The sequence below is a fragment of the Zophobas morio genome, unplaced genomic scaffold, assembly GCF_036711695.1.
Source record: "Zophobas morio isolate AGI-343-1 ecotype UQ-CSIRO unplaced genomic scaffold, CSIRO_AGI_Zmor_V1 ptg000033l, whole genome shotgun sequence".
Lineage (NCBI taxonomy): Eukaryota > Metazoa > Arthropoda > Insecta > Coleoptera > Tenebrionidae > Zophobas > Zophobas morio.
The window spans coordinates 859,512-879,980 of record NW_026972138.1 but is presented as its reverse complement, the minus strand read 5'-3'; the positions used below and the strand labels follow the sequence as shown (position 1 = coordinate 879,980).

The following is a 20,469-nucleotide window of genomic DNA, read 5'->3' as shown; positions in this document are numbered from 1 at the left end:
AACACAGGCACACTTTTCCCAACACTGACCAATTAATATAAAAGTTCGCCGAAGAGCCGTCCTCTGACGTCAAAACTTCGTGACTGTTTCATATTTTCGTTCGGGTTTTAAGTTCGCATTAAAACAGGGACGCTGAAAAATTGACGAACATGATATAATAAAAACAACTCGTAAAATAGCCGGCGTAACACGGAAAGTGCAATAGGGGTGGTGGGTTTCGGTGGCGGAAGCTTGGATGTGTTAATAATGTAATTAAAGGTCGCAGTAAAAATGTTGCGCTTTGTGGTGGCAAAATATGACGAATATTGAATGTCAAAGCGTAAGTTCCTTTCACAATTTGTCTTAAATAACCAACTTTGGTACGTAAACATTGTCTGTTGTCCCTGTTCGTTAGAAATCAAGTGCCAGAGGACCGCATTTCAAAGTGTAAATAAATGGCCAGTAATCGCTGCGAAATTACAAAGTAGGACAGGGCAAATCGAAGAACGTTTTAATTAAAACTTTATTTGTTCGTTAACTTCTCTCCGGCGTTTTCATTCCGTCTTAGATATCTTGTTCTGTTTTATTGTTGTTAATTTCTACTTGATCATTCTTTTTAAAATCTTCCAATTTTTTGTTGTTGGCACCCAAATAAATTCTTTATCTAGGCACAGCTTTATTAATGTACACGCTGGAGCGAGCACGGTTCAGTGCGCCCACAAAGTGAAAAAGAATTACGACAGGTCACCGGTTTATTTGATTCGGCGAGGAGATAAATTTACACACAAAATCTAGCTCTTGTATGAAACCGCGTCATGAGCTCCGGATTTATAATCGAGGATGTCTTGCCGGAGTTCTTGCAGCCCGGAATAAATAAACAAGAGCGAAAAAGTCGCCCGAAAATCTTAACGAGATATAAAATGCCCGCGCTGAAAGCCAAATTTGCATACCTAGCTAGATTTACGGGCGCTCTATTTGCATTTTGTCCAGCTGAAATTCGAGCGCGACTTTTTGCCCGTCGCTGCACGTGACTAATTGGAGGAGAATTTTCATGCGAAATTTTTCAATTAACCGATTGCGACGGACCTTTTAAGCGGTCGGAGGGCTTTGATGTCGCACCTAACGGGGCCGCTGACGCGGAAGTCCCTTTTCGCAAAATGTCACACAAAGGTCAGGCATGTGCCAGAAATTCACGCGATATAAAAAACCAGACGTAATTGCCCTCGAAGGGCCGGCTATTAACGCCAAGACGCAGAAAGTTCCCCTGAAAAAAATTGACAAATTCATCAGAAAACGAAAATCGCAAAAAAATTCAAGAAGTAATAAGGGAAGTTCTGTTGAAATAACCATCGACCAATTTTTTTTTTCGTATAATGAAGACGTGTTCCTTAAGAGCCCCAATTTTTGTATATAATATTAACAAGGTCTGGTATTTTTGGCATCACATTATCAAATAAACATGACGCATGAAACGAGACATAGCAACGAAACATCCAGAATCGACTCGAGGCGCTTATTTACCCAACAGAATGATAATTTAAAAAAAAATACGTCACGGCAACGAAATAACTCCAGAAATAGCTCCTCATAAAAATAGCAAACAAAATATCTTTAATTTACATGAGTCGGATGCGGCAGAGTTGACATTCATCGCATCTAAATTGGAAAATTTCCTCGTTCGAGAAATAGGTGTAACGGCGTGACAGAAGCTGTCTAATATATTTGTTACGAGGGACGGTGTAACATTTCATGTTCGAGTCCGGGCGATCTGTCCGGGAAAGCGCCACGGAAGCACTTTTTCACGGCTCGATCTTCGCCATCGTCCGGGCAAAATCCGGCAGTTGCATCCGCGAGCCCAAACTGCAGCCACAAATAAACGCGTCAAAACCGTCAAAAACCGCATGAAATATTCATAATCCGGCCGACTCCCGACAGACACGACGGAAATAGGTGTATTAAGTCGCAATGTTTACGTTGCGATAATGTGATTTTTCACAGTTTGTCAACGGGAATTCTTTACGACTGCGCACATAAAAAGTTGATGAGCGTCAGTGATTGTGAAATATCGAATAACTTATTTTTAGTTTATTGTGTTCTTTCATGTGAAAAACCCTTGTCGTATTCTTTTTTATTGTTGCGTTCTCACATGTGGAAGTCGCTGAGGCGGCGAGAAATTTTTATCGGAGACAATTAATTTTCTCGGGGAATTTCTTTTGTCGAGGGAAACGTTCTCAAGTTTTAAGGGCGTCGTAAGAGGGTCGGAGCAAGTCGACCGCGCTTCCCTCCTGCGGTCGCTAATGACACCGTGCTCCGGTTATCAATGGCGGGCTATTTCGGGCCGGAGGGCGGATTCAACAGGCTGCCACAAGTCATCCCCGGCGGCGAAGGGCGACGCCGCCCGCTGGGCGAGACCTAGACGCAAATTCCAGAGGGGCTGCGAGAAAATTTCTGTATGCAACTTGTAATACACTCCTAAGTATCTATACTTTTTTCAAACAATCTTAAAAATCAAGCATCACTCAACACCAACATTTTAATAGCCATTTAACGAACAAGTTTGTTAATAAAGGCGATTAATAATCGAGATATTCTCGTTTCTCGCGCGTTTGTCGAGATTATTAATCGCCAATTAACAGTTGAGTTAGTTAAGATACTTTTCCAACGATCGTAATTTTGCTGAATTACTGAAAATTCAAAACATGAGTTATGCAACCAAACATACAAGTGAAAATTTGTATTAATAAACATTATTGGTTTATTAAATTTGGATGTGTCTGAATCATGATGGATGCTTTAAATGGACCGAAGCATAGAAGACTTTGGTCACCAGCTTGCTATTAAGCCTTTTTGGGAAATTTCACGAAGTATGCAAGTAATACGGATTCCGAATACCTTACAATAAATCTTCATCTTGAATCTTGATTTAGGAAATTTTTGACATTAGAAATATGCAACGTCAGGTAGGGAGGTGTATATTAGATTGCCTGGAATCATGCATTAATAGCCCTTATTAATACTAAAATTTAGTACCTGGTAAAGTAAGTCTGATTTTGGGAAATAACCAACTCTCCAAGAAAATAAAGGGTGGGGCGGGTGGACGGGGCTACTACATTCTAAGATAAGACTGATTTTGACAAATCACGATAGTGATTAGACTTTTCCGATTTTTCAAATATTCAATTTTTCGTTTTTTTTTCAGTTTTTTGTTTGTTCAATTTTTTGGGGTCTTGACTTATAATTTTTAAATATTTTTTTTAGATTTTTCAGTTTCTCTATTTTTCGATTTTTTGGTTTTTGAATTCTTGGTTTCTTCTCAATAATTAGATTTTTGAAGTTTTAAATTTTTCCAATTTTTTTCAAAGATTCAAAATTAAATTACATACCTTCTAAGAAAATAAAAGATAGAGGGTACAGCATTTGGCAAAATCAGTCTTATCTTGGCGAGTACTAGGCCCGCCCACCCGCCCTTTATTTTCTTAGAGACTAGGTGATTTGCCAAAATCAGTCTTATTTTGACAGGTACTAGCCCCGCCCACCCGCCCTTTATTTTCTTAGAAGCTATGTTATTTGCCAAAATCAGTCTTATCTTGGCAAGCACGTTTTCCAGAATCGCCCATACGGGAACTTGTAAAATTAAAAAAAATGACATTTAACCAAAATAATTCTTGTTCACGCTATATTTTTCGAATCGCGATCTTTATGTCATAGTTTTTTGGCGATTTTTGTGCAACTTTTCCAAAACTTCAATCTGTCTTAACCATTTTCGATAATTCCCTAGAGATTTTTTTTTGGATTTCCATCTTCTAGAAATTATTTTTGACTTTACTTCTTCGAAAAGTCCAACCGTTTTTTCAAAAGCACTAAAAAATAAAAAAAAATGGAATACATCTAAAAATTTGATCTTCAAATCGAATATTTTGTATATGTTTTTCGATTCAGTTCCTCATGATCTATACAACTCACGAATATTTTGACCCTTTTCTGAGTACCTCCAAAAATTACCTAAAGTGTTTATTTTCTCGGATGTTTTTTCTGTTTCATTTATTAGAAAATTCCGCCCGTTTTTCTAAAATCCCGAAAATTGAAATATGTATGGCAATTTTTGGGAAATTTTGAAAATGTAACTTAATTTTCGGCTTCATTCTTCCGGAAATTCATACATTTTTTCCAGAATTGCTCATACGAAATAGGTAATAGGTCAATTTTTACAATTAAAAAAATGACATTCAAAGAAAATACTTCAAAAATCTTAGTCCGGGGCCATAAACACGCGCTATTTTTTTTTTTTTGAGCAGCTCGTTGAAATTTTGATCTAATAAATTTTTGTCGATTTTTCCCAAACTTCATTTTTTACGAAATTTTAGACCTTTTGCCTTTTTTCGAAAATTACCCAGAGATTTTTTTTATAGATTCCCAACTTCAAGAAATTGTTGTAGACTTTATTTCTTTGAAAGTTACAATCGCTTTTCCAGAAGCGCAAAAATAAGAAAAAATAAATTTTTGGAATACGTTATTAAAAATTTAATTTTGAAAATCTTGGTCCGAGACCATCAACACGCTATATTTTTCGATTTCGTTTCTCATTATCTATATTTCTTTTAGACAACTTTCCCAAAAGATCAATTTTTCAACAGGATTTTGCAATTAAGCTCCGCCCCCTAGGCTCACGACCAATAAAAAAAATCATCACAATGAGATAGGGCGGGTGGGTGGGGCTTCTTCTTTTGGTTTTCTTTGTATAACACGATTACTTAAGAACATATTTTACATGGTAATTTCTCGTAGAACAATAAGGATTTAATTAAGCTCCGTCCCTCGGCTCAACCAATAAAAAAAATCATCACAATTGAGATAGGGTGGGTGGGCGGGGCTTATATTTTGCCTTTGTTCTTTCTGAATATACATAGCCATTTTTTCACAACACGAAACTTAAAACCTGGTTAAAATGATATATTCTTCCAAAGAAATATGGATTTTGCAATTATGGGGCGGAGCCTAATTGCAAAATAGATATTTCCTTATACAAATTTTCCATTTTAAACATGTTTTAAGTTTCTTGTTACGAACAAAGTCTACACCATATTAAAACAAAAAAGCAAAATGTAAGCCCGCCCACCCGCCCTATCTCTATTGTGATTATTTTTTTTATTCGCCGAGAACCAAGAGGGCGGAGCTTAACTGCAAAATACTTATTTGTTTACAAGAAATGAAAAGCATGATTTTGAGTATCATGACTTTCAAAGAATACTATGTATATTAAGAAAAATAAGGAAAATATAAACCCCGCCCACCCACCCCATTTCAATTCTGGTGATTTTTTTTATTCTTAGAAACTTAATTGGGAGGAAATGTGGATTTTGCAATTAGGCTCCGCTCCTAGGTCTGCCAACGAATGAAAACTTCATTACTATTTAGATCAGGGCAGGTATGGGTGGGGCTTAATCTATAGCTTTAATTGTTTCTTAATGTAGATAGTATTCTTTGAATAACACGATACTCAAAAACATGGTAATTTCTTGTAGAGAAATAATAAGGATTTTGCAATTAAATTCCGCTCTTTTGGCTCTCGACGATTAAAAAAAAATTATCACAATTAAGATGGGGCGGGTGGGCGGGGCTTATTTATATTTTGCCTTTTTTCTTAATAGACGCCGTCGTCTTTTCACAACAAGAAACTTAAAATATGTTTAAAATGGTAAATTTGTGTAGGGAAATATCGATTTTGCAATTACGCTCCGCCCCTCAGTCTGACCACGAATGGAAAATTTATCAGGATTGAGATCGAGACGGATGGGTGGGGCTTCTCTTTTGGTTTTCTTTTTTAATTAATACATTTATTAGCTTTCTTTGTATAAACACAATTACTTAAGAACATATTTCACATGGTAAATCTAATTAAGCTCCGCCCCTCGGCTCACGACCAATAAAAAAATCATCACAATTGAGACAGGGTGGGTGGGTGGGGCTTATATTTTATCTTTATTGTTCTTAATATACATAGCCATCTTTTCGCAACAAGAAACTTAAAACCTGGTTAAAAAAGTACATTTTTGCAAGGAAATTAGGAATACATATATTAAGAAAAAAAAAAAGGCAAAATATAAACATTTTGATTCTTTTCTGATTATCTTCGGATGTTTTTTCTCTGTTTCATTTCTTAGAAAATTCCAAAAATCGTTTTTCTAGAATCCTCGAAATGACATGTAGCAATTTTTGGGAAATTTAAAAATATACGCCAGAATTTTCTATGAATTCTTAGACAACTTTCTCCTCCCTATAAAAATTTTAACCATTGTTCCAGCATATTCGAAAACTACCCAGACTTTCTTTTGTTGATTTCGAGATCCGGGTGTATTTTTTCAGTTTTATTTCTTCCAAAATTCCAACCGTTTTTTCAAAAACAGTTTATTGTGAAGCCAAATATTTCGAAAATTTTACTATGTTTTTCGAATCAGCATGTCGAGATCTACATCCCAGAATTTCTAGTGGAATTTCCTGTAAAGTGATACGAAATTACTTGAGGACTCCTCCATATTAACTTACGGAAATGAATGAACCAGCTCCTGGTAAATTTCCAGCCGACGAAACCACCCCGAAAAACAGCATTGTTCAGATTTCGAAGGTCCAACACCCTTTTTATTTTTTCATATTAATCTCCCGAATCTCCTATAAATTCCTCTATTTCCCCCAAAAAGAGTAATGTGCGTGGGATCCGACTATTACACAGCATTATTCCAGTACGCCCCCAGTTGGCCACAGCTTCTTAAAAATTAATGATGCGAGACCGATATTTTTCGGCGCCTTTAGCCAAGACGCTGTTTTGTAAATAACGATACACAATATGCAGAAATTCGACCTCGCCCTAATTTTTTTGTAAGCAACAACTGATCTACTTGGCTTCTTTTCTCTTTGCAACTTGTTACGCACCGTAATCGTGCTCCATTTCAACGTGGGTCCCGGATTTCTGCGAACGCTAATAGTTGTAACGCTCCTCCATTTAAAGATGACAGAATAAGGCGCATTTTTGACTTCAAATTTCACGCGAGCTGAATTTCTTCGAAAGACCTTATCAACAATTTAAGACACTGTAGTTTAGTGCCTCATGCTTCCCTTATATTTTCGTGACATTTCGTAGAACAAGACCTCCAACTTAGGTATTCAAATAATTTATCTTGATTATTTCTTGAAAACTCGCCGTCTCCGCCGCCGCAAACTTGACCCACTTCGAACGTGTTGCTTTTGTACTTAAGTCAACAGATTGTCCCTCCTATTATTGCGAAGTATCACTCCTCCCTGGAAGTCGCGCCGCTCCGTCGCCCCTTCCCATTTTTAGCCACCCTAGGTGCTCCAACCCAACCACTAGGTCCCTCTTGGGCGCCGACTTTCCATTCCTGCGGCCATAAAGCCGTTGTCCTTGGATTTTTGGTATCGCGTCTTCTTTGCCGAAATCGCGCACACCGCCGCCGAATTACGCCAATAAAACGAAATCACCATAAAGACATAAAATTTATTTTGTGCTTCCAGAATGCCCCCCCGCCGCCGACGGCATGGAGCGGTTCGCATGCCCCACCCCCGACAGGCAGGGCCGCTACCACTGCATAGACGACCACGTCCTTTGCGACGGTTTTATAGACTGTCCCTCCGGGGAAGACGAAGACCGGCAGGCCTGCATGTTCTACAAAACGGTACGTAGGCAATAATTCATCCCGAGGAAATTATTTAGCAGTGGACGTGTTTTGGAAATTTTTTATTATGGTGTGAGGATTTTTCCGACTCTCTCGTTGTTTGATCGAGCGATTATTTAATCGAGACGCTTGGAGAAGTTCTTTCCGAAACGGCTACCTCGTAAGTCATATTTGTCACAACTGTGAGATACTATTTATGTGCTGTCGGAGGAGTTTTACTGCTGGGACACTTCAATCCTTCGAGATAAGATATTTTTATACGAGTTTATCGATTTTTACGGGTCTTTTATTCATAAGTTTGCGCTCGAGTTTATCACTTTATTTAAGACGTTTTAAGAGAATGCAATCAACTAAGTTTTGCGAGATTTTGTTATTTGATTGGACGTGCGACGACGCCAGATTTTAGTTTAGGTCGTTGTAGCTGAAGCGATAAAATTCGTTCGATTATTTTCTTACTATTTAATTACAAAATTTACGGGAGGACGTCGCACTGTGACGAATTTTCTTAAGATTTTTCACCCAGAGCAAAAAAAGGAGGTATAAAAGTAAACAACAAAACATCTTTATGGTTTAATATTCAAATGTTAAGTTTTATAGTCACATCGCAAAACAGAAAAGATGGATATTTTACGATTTATATCATCCGTGCCTCTAAAAAATGCACGTCAGAGTTTAGAGTTCGCATAAATTAAAGTACGGGAAAAAGAAGATTCTATCATATTCTTAAAAAAGCCCCTCAGACTCTTTCAAAAACAAAAAATGAGAAGTCTCCAAGATCTTTTCAAATTATTTTAAAAACAAAGCACAAGGACTCATCAAGATTTTTTGACAAAAAAAAAACACACCAGAGGCTCTCAAGGTCCTTTCACATTCTTAAAAACAAAGCACAATGAGTCCACAAGGTTTTTCAGAATCTTAAAGAAATGAAACACAAAAGGCCCCAAGTTTCTTAAAAAAAAAAACTGAGGTCTCCCAATATTGTTTCAAATTCTTTCAGAAAGACACCAAGGGCTCCCAGGACTCTTCCACATTCTTTAAAAAACATCCTGGAGGCTCCAAAAACTGCTTCATTTTTTTTGGAAAAAAGACAGTGCGATCTCCCTAAATTGTTTCACATTCTTTAAAATAAGACATCATGACCCACCAAGATTCTATTACATTCTTAAAAAACGATACTCTTTCAAACTTTTCAAACAAAACATCATCAAAGCTCCAATATTTTTAATATACTTTGAAAGAGACACTTAGAGACCCGAAGACAAATTTTGCACTATCTGACGAGTTTCCTGCGAGCAAAAAAGTGAGTTATAAACGTAAATAACAAAACATCTTTATGGTTTAATATTCAAATGTTAAGTTTTATAGTCACATCGCAAAACAGAAAAGATGGATATTTTACGATTTATATCATCCGTGCCTCTAAAAAATGCACGTCAGAGTTTAGAGTTCGCATAAATTAAAGTACGGGAAAAAGAAGATTCATCATATTCTTAAAAAAGCCCCTCAGACTCTTTCAAAAACAAAAAATGAGAAGTCTCCAAGATCTTTTCAAATTATTTTAAAAACAAAGCACGAGGACTCATCAAGATTTTTTGACAAAAAAACACACCAGAGGCTCTCAAGGTCCTTTCACATTCTTAAAAACAAAGCACAATGAGTCCCCAAGGTTTTTCAGAATCTTAAAGAAATGAAACACAAAAGGCCCCAAGTTTCTTAAAAAAAAACGCTGAGGTCTCCCAATATTGTTTCAAGTTCTTTCAGAAAGACACTAAGGGCTTCCAGGACTCTTTCACATTCTTTAAAAAACATCCTGGAGGCTCCAAAAACTGCTTCACATTTTTTGAAAAAAAGACACTTTGAAAGAGACACTTAGAGACCCGAAGACGAATTTTGCACTATCTGACGAATTTCCTGCGAGCAAAAAAGTGAGTTATAAACGTAAATAACAAAACATCTTTATGGTTTAATATTCAAATGTTAAGTTTTATAGTCACATCGCAAAACAGAAAGGATGGATATTTTTACGATTTATGTCATCCGTGCCTGTAAAAAATACACGTCTGAGTTTATCGTTCGCATAAATTAAATTACGTTATTAATTCAAAAGGAAACTTATTTTGCTAGGCGACCCAACAACAGACTTCTTCGAAGTCGCGAAACTTATTTTTCTCGGGAGCTACACTCCGATTCAATTGTAAAGTGTGAAGAAAGTCACAAATAAACCCTTCTTGAATCCTAGAAATAAATTAAATAAAGTTTCCATCATAAATCTTTTCCAATTTGATCGAATCTCGCTAAATGTACGAATTCTGTTTCTGAATTTCGCTAATAACAAACTTTCGGGTGAACTTCTCCGTTATGGCTTGCCGTCTACATTTCTCTAATTGTGGCGTTTGTGATGTCCTCTCTAATAGTCCCGACGGTGGTAGGTTAATAACACCAATACATATTTATTATCAATTTATTTACCCATATTACCACTACAAACCCAGACTTAACACTCTCTTGTTTTAGCTATCACTTACACTTTTATACACTATTGATGACCTAGTTCCTTGCAATGGACAAGCATTTGCTGACTAACGAATTGACACTTACTCATTCCATTACACCTCCCCCGGTCGGGAGAAAAATTTTTTTTTCGTGTTCTCACGTTCCAAAAAAAAATTTTTCCTTACATTATTCATGATACTTCTTAACTCTATTCTTATGTACTTCTATTAATTTATTACCTATATTAATTACAACATTTGGTGCCTTGTCTACAACTACAGTATATGGTCCTTTATACACTGGCTCACTCTTATTTCCTACATTGTTTCGTAACATAATTTTCGAACCAGTTGGATATCTTACAATTTTCGAAATTTGACTATCGTACAATTTTTTCCTTTTTTCTTTTGACAAAAGTAATTTGTTTCTAGCGTCATTACATGCGGTCTGAAGTCTATATTTTAACTCTAATGGATAATCGTCGAAACTATACAGAGGATCCGTCCGAGTAAGCACATTCGATGGCAGTCGACACGTTTGTCCAAATACTAACTCGAACGGTGTGTACCGTGTTTCGCTATGCACGCTATTGTTGTACGAAAAACACCAGAATGAAACCCATGAACTCCAACTATTTGGATGTTTTGCCACTTGTATTCTTAGATACGCACCTAAGTGTTTGTGGGAATTTTCTAACGCACCTAACGTTTCGTGGTGATACGCTGTCGAATTCAATTGTTTTATTCCTAATACTTTACAAGCCTCTTTGAAAGTTGACGATAAGAATTCTGTACCTTGATCTGTAACAATTTCTTGTGGAATACCATACCTTAAAATAAAATTTTGAACGAATGATTCTGCTACGGTAACGGCTTCTTTATTTGGTATTGGATACGCTTCAACAAACTTACTCAATTCACACTGTATTGTTAATATGTACCGATTATTTTGAACGTCTTGCTCTAAAGGTCCTACTATATCTAAAAAGATTTTTTGAAATGCCGAATAGGCTGTTGTTGTAATCGCCATTGGTTCTAAATTGTGTTTCCCATGCTTATACCTCTGACAAGAATCGCATTTCTTTACAAATTCCTCAACGTCTTTCCGTAATTTTGTCCAAAAAAAATACTTCCTTACATTGTTATACATTCGGTTTATACCGGCGTGACCTCCTGTAGGCAATATATGAAAGTCGTTAAGAATTATTTGTCTCGCTTCTAAGTCATCTATTCTTTGAACGTCTTTCATTACGCTTATTTTTAAATCTCTGAACCTTACTTCGTTAACTCTAGTCATTATTTCACGCAGAAATGATGATGATGCATCTCTTTTATTTTTAATTACTACTAGTTCCGGAATCTTATATTTCATAACAATATCTTTGAGTACTCTCAACGTCTCACTTAGTGCTGACGCCGATCGAATATCCCATTTCATATAAATAACATCTGATTCATTGTCGACAATTAAATTATGACTTTTATAAATAGAACACGTGTTGGACATTTTTGTTTTACTTGCAAGTATTTTGTCAAATTCGGTTTTATAAATAGGACGCAACTCGAAAAAATTTTCAGGTTGTTTTATCAATTCCACCACGCCAGGGTGATCAGTCCTTTCGGATGAAACTGATTCACTGTTCTCGCAGGTCTTACTTTCAGCTTTACTTTGCGCTCTTGTTAATACATTCATTGTACAAAAAACTCGGTGACTCATTGATTTGATTTCACTAGAACTAATTTCTATTCTTGATAAGGCATCCGCTGTTACATTATCTTTACCTTTTATATATACAACATCAAAATCGTACTCTTCCAAAATTAACCTAAATTTCGTCAACCTACTGGAAGGATTTGTCATTCCGAAAAGATATACTAAGGGTCTGTGATCTGTCTGAATAATGAATTTTCTCCCGTACAAATACGGTCGAAAGTATTTAACACCCCAAACTATTGCCAAAAGTTCTTTCTCAATGGTACAGTAATTTTTTTCTCCTTTATTGAGCGTTCTACTGGCATATGCTACAGGTTTGTCACTTGCATTTGTTAATACTGCACCTATCGCTGAACCCGATGCGTCTGTTTTTAAATTAAAAATATTTTCCTTTGAAAAATTTGGATATTCTAAAATTGGTGGGGTCATCAAACTGTTTTTTAATGTTTCAAAAGCTTTCTGACAGTCATCGTTCCATTCGAACTTTACACCTTTCTTTGGTAACCTATTTAACGGAACTGCTATGTATGCAAAATTTTTTATGTATCGTCGATAATAATTCGCAAAAGCTACAAATCTTTTCGTTTCTTTCGCATCCTTTGGCACCGGATAATTTTGAATAACACGAATTTTTTCGGGATCCGGGGAAATTCCGGTTGCTGAGATTACATGACCTAAGTATAAAATTTCTTTCTTTAGGAATTCGCATTTATTTGGATTAATCCGTAATTTTACTTGTCTTAATCTTCCCAAAACTTTAACTAGATTTTTATTATGATTTAGTAGGTTGTTCCCAAAAATTACAATATCATCCATATAGACGAGACAACTAGTGTAATTTAATCCCGCCATTGCGATTGTCATTGCTCGTGAAAACGCAGATGGACTAATTTTAAGACCCATCGGCAGTCGTTTCATCTGATATTGCCCTTGGTTTGTAAGAAACGCGGTACAAGGACGACTTGCCTCATCTAGTTCAATTTGATAATAACCTTGTGATAAATCAAGATGTGAAAAATACATTGCACCAGACAAAGAATCCAAAATTTCTGTAATGCAAGGTAATGGGAATTTCTCATCTTGAATTTGTTTATTTAATTTCCGATAATCAATGACTATTCTCCATTTCTTGATACAATTATCTGCGGATTTTTTAGGTACGATTAGCAAAGGGGCGGACCATTCTGACCTAGCTTCTTCGATAATTCCGTCTTTTAACATTTTACCGACCTGTTGATGTATTTCGTCTTTTTGTGCATGTGGTAACCGATACGGCTTAGTGTAAACTGGAGTCGCATTACTTTGTAACCTTATGCTTTGTTTATAAATATTAGTAACTGTCAGTTCATCACCTTCTAACAAAAATACATCGGAATATTTGGCACAAATTTTTTGAATAGAGATTTTTTCTTCATTATTTAAGTCGTCAGTTTTTAACAACTTCAATAATTTGTCAACTCGCGAAACCGATTGCATAGTTTCTTTTGCTTCACAAATGTGATAATTGGTTGCTTTCTCTAATTTCGGTCGAAAATTTTTCAGTTTAACATTACCGTCTCTAACGTTTAATATTTTCACAGGTATCAAGTTATCTCTAGCGCAGACTATACTTCCGGCTATGTAAACTCCTTCGCATATTTCATCAGGAAGGACTACATAGGGTAAATGTGTACAAGAGTACGCACTTAGTGTAAAACTGTCAACAACTTTTTAATTTTTTTGGATAGACAAATTTTATGATATGGGTTCGTTATATACATGTTTAGAGATCAGATATATTTAATTGTACGCCCCAACACCACTATATTTTAAGAGTAATTTCAATTTTTGTCAAGATGTGTAAATGCGCACTGTTAGACAGTTCATTGCACAAGAGTGCGCATTTGAACGCTTATGAGTACGCATTACATTTTATGAAAAAATATTTGTTTCTAAGGTGAAAATAAATGGGAATAAGTGACTACAGACTACACATAAAACGGGAGACCTATTTCTTCGTACTCTAGGGGTCTTGAAAAGACGAGAAAACGTAAAAATAGAGAGTCGGTCGACGGACTCGATTACAACACGCTCAGGAAGTAAAAATAAAAAAAAAATCACCATAACCACCACCCCACAACTCGAGAAGCAGTACAAAGTAGTAGAGTTAAATAATTCATTACCGTATGATATGTATCTCCAAGACTATTAGACTACATATTGCAAGCAATGCGCACGCTTATACAATACCTCGCTGCGCACTCTTGTACATTTGTACATAACCTAATGTTTTCAAAGTTAAAAGCTTTTGATGGACAGAAAGTGTAAAACTGTTAGTGTATAACGACACCTTAAAAGTTACAACTAATGGAAATTATTACTGTAAAATAAAAGAACTGGTACGTACCTTACAAAAAACTAAAACTATGAGTGGTAAAAATTACATCCACACAACGTGTGAACATAAAATCGTCAGTACGACCAAACTATAAACTATATTCAGGTCACTTTTGCACCTTTATCTCAGGTTTAACATTAAATTCTGAATGGTATAACTTCATCTTACCCAGATGGCACTAATAAGCAGAAATCATCAGTGCGTACTCTTATACATATGCGCACTCTTGTACACATTTACCCTAGTCGTCATTATTCTCGACATAACAATATTTGATAATTTCGCATCTGCTTGGAATTTCTGTATAAAATTCGCATTGCGATTCAATTGGAATAAAAATTTTCCGGTCATTACTCCAAAAGGAAAATTCATTCTTTTCGTAATTGATAATTGCATCATGTTTTATGAAAAAGTCAGCACCGATTACACCATTCATTCCACATTCAAACTCCCTCATCAACAAAAATTCCTGTTGCATTTCAACATTATTAAAACTAAGCAATAATTGTACCGAACCTTGCGAAACTGTCGAACCAGCAATACCGTGTATTTTAATTTTCCGTGTTTGATCAATAACCTCATCTTGCGCAATAGAATTTTGAAAAATTACACTAACTGTTGCACCTGTATCTAGCAAAAATTTTAGTTCTTTCCCGCGATAATTTACTCGCACAAAGTTCACTGCATTCATACTTAACACTATGGTATCATTAGCTTCACTGTCAACAATTTTAGACTCGAAAAAACTGACTTTCCGAATTTTCTCTTTCAACTTCTCGTTCAGCTGATGCATTCATACGAAACGCTGATTGATTCCGGTTACTATTATCTCTAGTGTACCTTCTATCATGACCTCTGAAATTATTTGCTGATCCTCTAAAATTACTTGTTGAACCTCTGAAATTTCTTGTTGTACCTCTAAAATTATTTGTTGGACCTCTGAAATTATTTGTCCCTCTAAAGTTATTTGTTGTACCTCTAAAATTATTGGCTTTACCTCTGAAATTATTTGTTGTACCTCTGAAGGTATGATTACCGCGATTGTAATTCCAATTATAATTTTGTTTATGTAAACGGTGTATTTGACATGATGTTTCCGATTTTGGTGTTTCTTCATCCGTCGCGCCTCTTATCGCGTCACTTAATTTTTCATAGTTCCTAGCTTTTATTACTGTTCTTAACTCAAAATTTCCTAATCCGTTTGCGAAAGCGTTTATAGCAATTTTTTCATTGGATTGTCTTAAAATTTCTAATGCCTGTCGGTTGCCATCGGCCTGAGTTATCGTCAGGTCTACTAATAGTTCCTCGATCGATCTTCCAAATTCCTCCACAGATTTGGAGTACTGTTTTGCTCTACTCAACTGAACAGATAATGACGCTGGAGACTTTTTTGTTAGTAAATAATTTCTTATATCTGCGATTAAAAGACAATTTGTCGCGTAGCTGGATTTCAACCGAATTTTCGCACTTTCCGATAAACGCGTCTTTAGAATGTAAGTAGTTAAAAGTTTTTTCCCGTTATCGTCCAGTATACTATCATACATCTCAATGCCGTCGATTAATTGCTTTGTAACTCTCTCCGAACCGTCCATAACAGGCAGCAAACTAGCCGCTGTTTTTAAATCGAATTTCTCTGTCATTTTAAAATTTACGCCCGCAGAATTAACACTATCGGAGCTATCAGAACTCTCAGCCGAGTCAGAAGCTGCTTCAGTTTGCCCTAATCGTGCTACCCTACTACTTAAAATTGATTCACCTTCTTCTAACCTTACTTCTATATCTGAGACAATGCGTTTTGCCTTATTTAACACATCTAAAACATGCACTTGACTGTTAAAATTATTCTTAGCAACGATAAATTTCTGCCGCAATTCTTTGAGTTTCTCACTTTTACATTGAAGTACCTGCACATCCCGACGTCTTGTGATATTGTCCTTTTCAAGTTTCTTCTGAATAGGCTTACTTCTATCTGTAGACTTCTGAGTTCGTCTAAAGTGGTCATTTACACTGTTACACTAGGGGAAAAACTATTTACAGGCCTTTTTTTTTTCTCACTCCCGCACTTCACAATCACACACTGGTGGAGTCCATTGGAACGGGATTCCGACGCAGACATCTTCTTCTCCGATGGTATCGCTGTTTCTCCTTCTCCTATACGACCTCTTGACTTTGGCTCTCACACGTCTTGCATGATCTTCTATTCTAGCCATTTTAACAATAGCAGTAGTACTGCCGTATTAACACACTTTTTTTTTTTTCTCTTTCTTCCGATTGGCAGGGTCGCCATGTGATGTCCTCTCTAATAGTCCCGACGGTGGTAGGTTAATAACACCAATACATATTTATTATCAATTTATTTACCCATATTACCACTACAAACCCAGACTTAACACTCTCTTGTTTTAGCTATCACTTACACTTTTATACACTATTGATGACCTAGTTCCTTGCAATGGACAAGCATTTGCTGACTAACGAATTGACACTTACTCATTCCATTACAATAACACCAATACATATTTATTATCAATTTATTTACCCATATTACCACTACAAACCCAGACTTAACACTCTCTTGTTTTAGCTATCACTTACACTTTTATACACTATTGATGACCTAGTTCCTTGCAATGGACAAGCATTTGCTGACTAACGAATTGACACTTACTCATTCCATTACACGTTATCGATAAAAATTTGGCGATTGTCTCGTCACGTGTCGCGGATTATCCGTTTGAAAGGCGGCGTTTAGCGGCGTAATGTGGCAGCAAAGCGCATTTCTGCCGTAGCTTGATGCAATATAAATCACCAGTCCTGTTGCTTTCGCGAGAGCTTTCGGTCTTAAACTTAATTTGCTCCGCCGACGGAAATATATCCTCCGTACTCTTACACGCGAAAAATTAGAAAATTCCGCGACCCCGGCCGCCATCCGACTTACATAACTTATAATATTTCGGCTTCTTTGGACTTTCCCAGTTTTTCTTCTTTCCAATTCCGCAAATGTTAATGCTTTCATTCATTAAATCGGCAATAAATTCGAAGCTTTTTCTTTGGCACGTTGTCGCCAACTTGCGAAACAACATACAATAAATCTCGGCGTTCGTTTAAAGTCTGGCGCAACAAATGCCATTTTAATTTCAAATGAAATTGAAAATAGAAAGCGCATTCTTCGGACGCAGAAGGCCGAGTTTCGGAGCACCGGCAGAGGTCCAAAAAAGAATTGTTGAGTTGCCGTTTTTTAGAGGCCGCAAAAACAACGAAATAAACAGAGGGAAGCTCGATGTGTATGCGAAACCACATAATAATGATGGAGGGTAATCGAAAAACGACAAGAGCGAGACGGGGCTTTTTATTATATCCGTATTCTCCACATCCGAAATTATTAGCCACGATATATTTATAGTAAACAAGGTTTTACAGCCCCGAAACAACCCGAATATTTTATTCGGGGATGCTTTCGTATGAGCGCCCTAATTAATTCCGCCCGATTTTATCTAATTTATCGGCGATTCGAGTCTACTCAAAACAGTTACATTAAAATGATGTGTTGCTCCACGGCCATAATGAAAATTAAAACTCGTTGTGCTGACTCGGTTATTTCAACTTTCATAATTCTACACGAAAAAGCCTGGGGTAATCCTGTTTGGTCGCCAGCTATTGTTTTCGGAGGAAGGGCTTCGATTTTCTTTAATGACCATCGCCGGGATATTTTTACGTGACCGACGAAAATTAAGCCGAGACGAAACGCATTTTAAAGTGTGAGGCAACCGAACCGGTCTGAAATTACCAACTACAACAAATCGAAGAACATTTTAATTAAAACTTTACTTGTTTGTTAAGTTTGCTGGGTCCGTTTTCATTCCGTTCGCAAGAGATAGAATATATTCCCCTGTTTTATTGTTGTTTCTGACAAAGGACATCTTGCGTTTGCATGCATTGGAGGGTGTAAAATTTGCAGTTTTTTGCTGCATTTTACAATCTATTGTGGTTCCAAACATTTAATTGTCATTTTTTTGGCGTTTTTCCTTCATCCATCTCCAGAAGGCTTTCACTAAATATTTAAATAATAACGTAATTCTTATACCAAAGTTTTACTTGAAGTATTTTTGTTCTCTTTTGCAGATTTGCTTTTGATTTTTTCCACAGTCAACTTCAACATACTCAAAGTTAATGCATTACGAGTGTTGGTTATGCAACCAACTATTCATGCTAATGTGCGTGCTCAACAAGTACTGTTCAAGTTGGTGATATGTCACTTTTATAGCTTTCAAGGAAATTTGGTGATGACATTTTAATAATAATAATCAACAACATATACATTAAATGTCACTGTCAAGCAAGTCAATTTTGACATCAAAAAATAACTGATTTTCCAAATAAATATGATTTTTTAAATTATTAAGAAAATGTTTGAGGTCTCCCTGACAATTATATTTTCTATCTGGCCAGCCATTTTTACAAAATTCATCAATGATTTTATTTAACACTGGATCATCATTAGTTTCTTTTACAAATAATGCAAACTTTTGTTGTGTTTCGTTTTGTTGTTCTTCTTTCGTGTCAACATATATTAAAATATCATCTATATAAATTATTATTCCATTAATACCAAAAAAATATTTGCTATTTAACTTTTGAAAAACTTCAGGACTTGATATTATATCGAACGGCATTCGATTAAAACGATGCAGTCCAAAGGGTGTATTAAATGTACACAATTTAGAAGATTCTTCTGTCAGTCCCACATGCCAAAATCCCTCTTTGAGATGTAAAAGTGTAAAGAATATTTTATGAGCTAATTTTGGTTTAATGTCATCCAGAGTGAGAATTTCATAAACGTCTCTCAATATAACTTCATTTAGTTCTGTGGCGACACAATAATAAGTAGTAGTAAGCGAAGAAAGATAAGCTCCTCCGTAGTCTAGTGGTAAGCGCACCCGCCCGGCAAGCGGTAAACGTGCAGTTCGATTCCTGTCGCAGAAGCAACATTTTTCTTCGCTTACCTACAGTTCTTTAGAATCCAAACAAATCCGTAATGATTTGTCTGGCTTTTCAACAAGAACTATGTTGTTGACCCATTCAGAAGTTTCATTATTTACTTTGCTAATAATGTCCTTTTCAACAAGTAAATTTTAACTTTTTCCTAAACTCTCTCTAACTGCTACAGGAACTCTTTTCCCAGAATTAGCTTTAGGAACAGCATCATTTTTTAACTGAATATGATATTTATTAGGAAAATATCCTAAACCATCGAACATATCTTTATTCATATTAATGAAATCATTTTTTGAATCTACTTCCTTAATTAAACAACTCGTTTAATTAAATTTAAATCAATACAACTTTTTAAACTCAAGATTGGAATTGTTTGATTATCATTTACAATAACAAACTGAGTTCTTATAGTTTTTCTGTTGACTTTGCAAATGACAGTTATTGTTCCAGCAGGTATTAATTGTGTTCCTCCAAAATCCTCTAATGTTATAATACTTTCTTCTAATCTAACTTTATGCTTTATTTTGCAATAAGAATTAAATGTCAAAATATTAACTTCACTACCAATATCTAACTTTAACTAGCCCCGCCGACAACCCCTCTCTTTTCTTAGAGGGTATTTCGTTTGCCAAAATCAGTCTTTACCTTAGCAAGTACTAGCCCCGCCCACCCACCCTCTCTTTTATTACAGGGTATTTCATTTGCCAAAATCAGTCTTATCTTAGCAAGTACTAGCCCCGCCCACCCACCCTATATTTTCTTAGGAGGTATGTCATTTGCCAAAATCTGTCTTATCTTAGCAAGTACTAGCCCCGCCCACCCACCCTCTTCTCATTCTGACGACTAATTTTATTTCTGTGCAGTATAAGATCATTCATTTCATTCCGATCGGATAAAATCAATTACTAAAAAGGAGACCGGGTGGGTGGGCGGGGCTAATTATGTTCTTCTGTCGAGTGGGAGTGGAAACTAATTAATAAAAGCCGAAAATGACCTCTGGATATAAGAATCTACAAGAAAATGTCTTCAACTAATTTTCGGAAATACCTATATAGTTGCGAAATGGTAGAAAATGTTAAAAGTGCCAAAATCAGTCTTACCTTAACAAATACTAGCCCCGCCCACCCACCCTCTCTTTTCTTACAGGATATTTCATTTGCCCAAATCAGTCTTATCTTAGCAAGTACTAGCCCCACCTACCCACCCTCTTCTCATTCTGACGATTAA

At 36.1% G+C, this 20,469-nt stretch overlaps 2 protein-coding genes across 2 annotated transcripts in view; one reads left to right on the top strand and one right to left on the bottom strand.

Annotated features, from left to right (window-relative positions):
* Jeb (jelly belly) overlaps positions 1 to 20,469 on the top strand; it is a 156,124-nt gene that overhangs the window by 126,485 nt on the left and 9,170 nt on the right. The window contains exon 2 of the mRNA XM_064070124.1: positions 7,504 to 7,664. Coding sequence (XP_063926194.1) covers positions 7,504 to 7,664 — 161 coding nt within the window. The remainder of the gene's footprint in view (positions 1 to 7,503; positions 7,665 to 20,469) is intronic.
* Positions 12,703 to 20,469, bottom strand: part of LOC135139789 (U-Asilidin(12)-Dg3b-like) — a 134,005-nt gene continuing 126,238 nt past the window's right edge. The window contains exon 3 of the transcript XR_010282196.1: positions 12,703 to 12,712. The gene's annotated coding sequence lies outside the window, so the exon portion shown is untranslated. The remainder of the gene's footprint in view (positions 12,713 to 20,469) is intronic.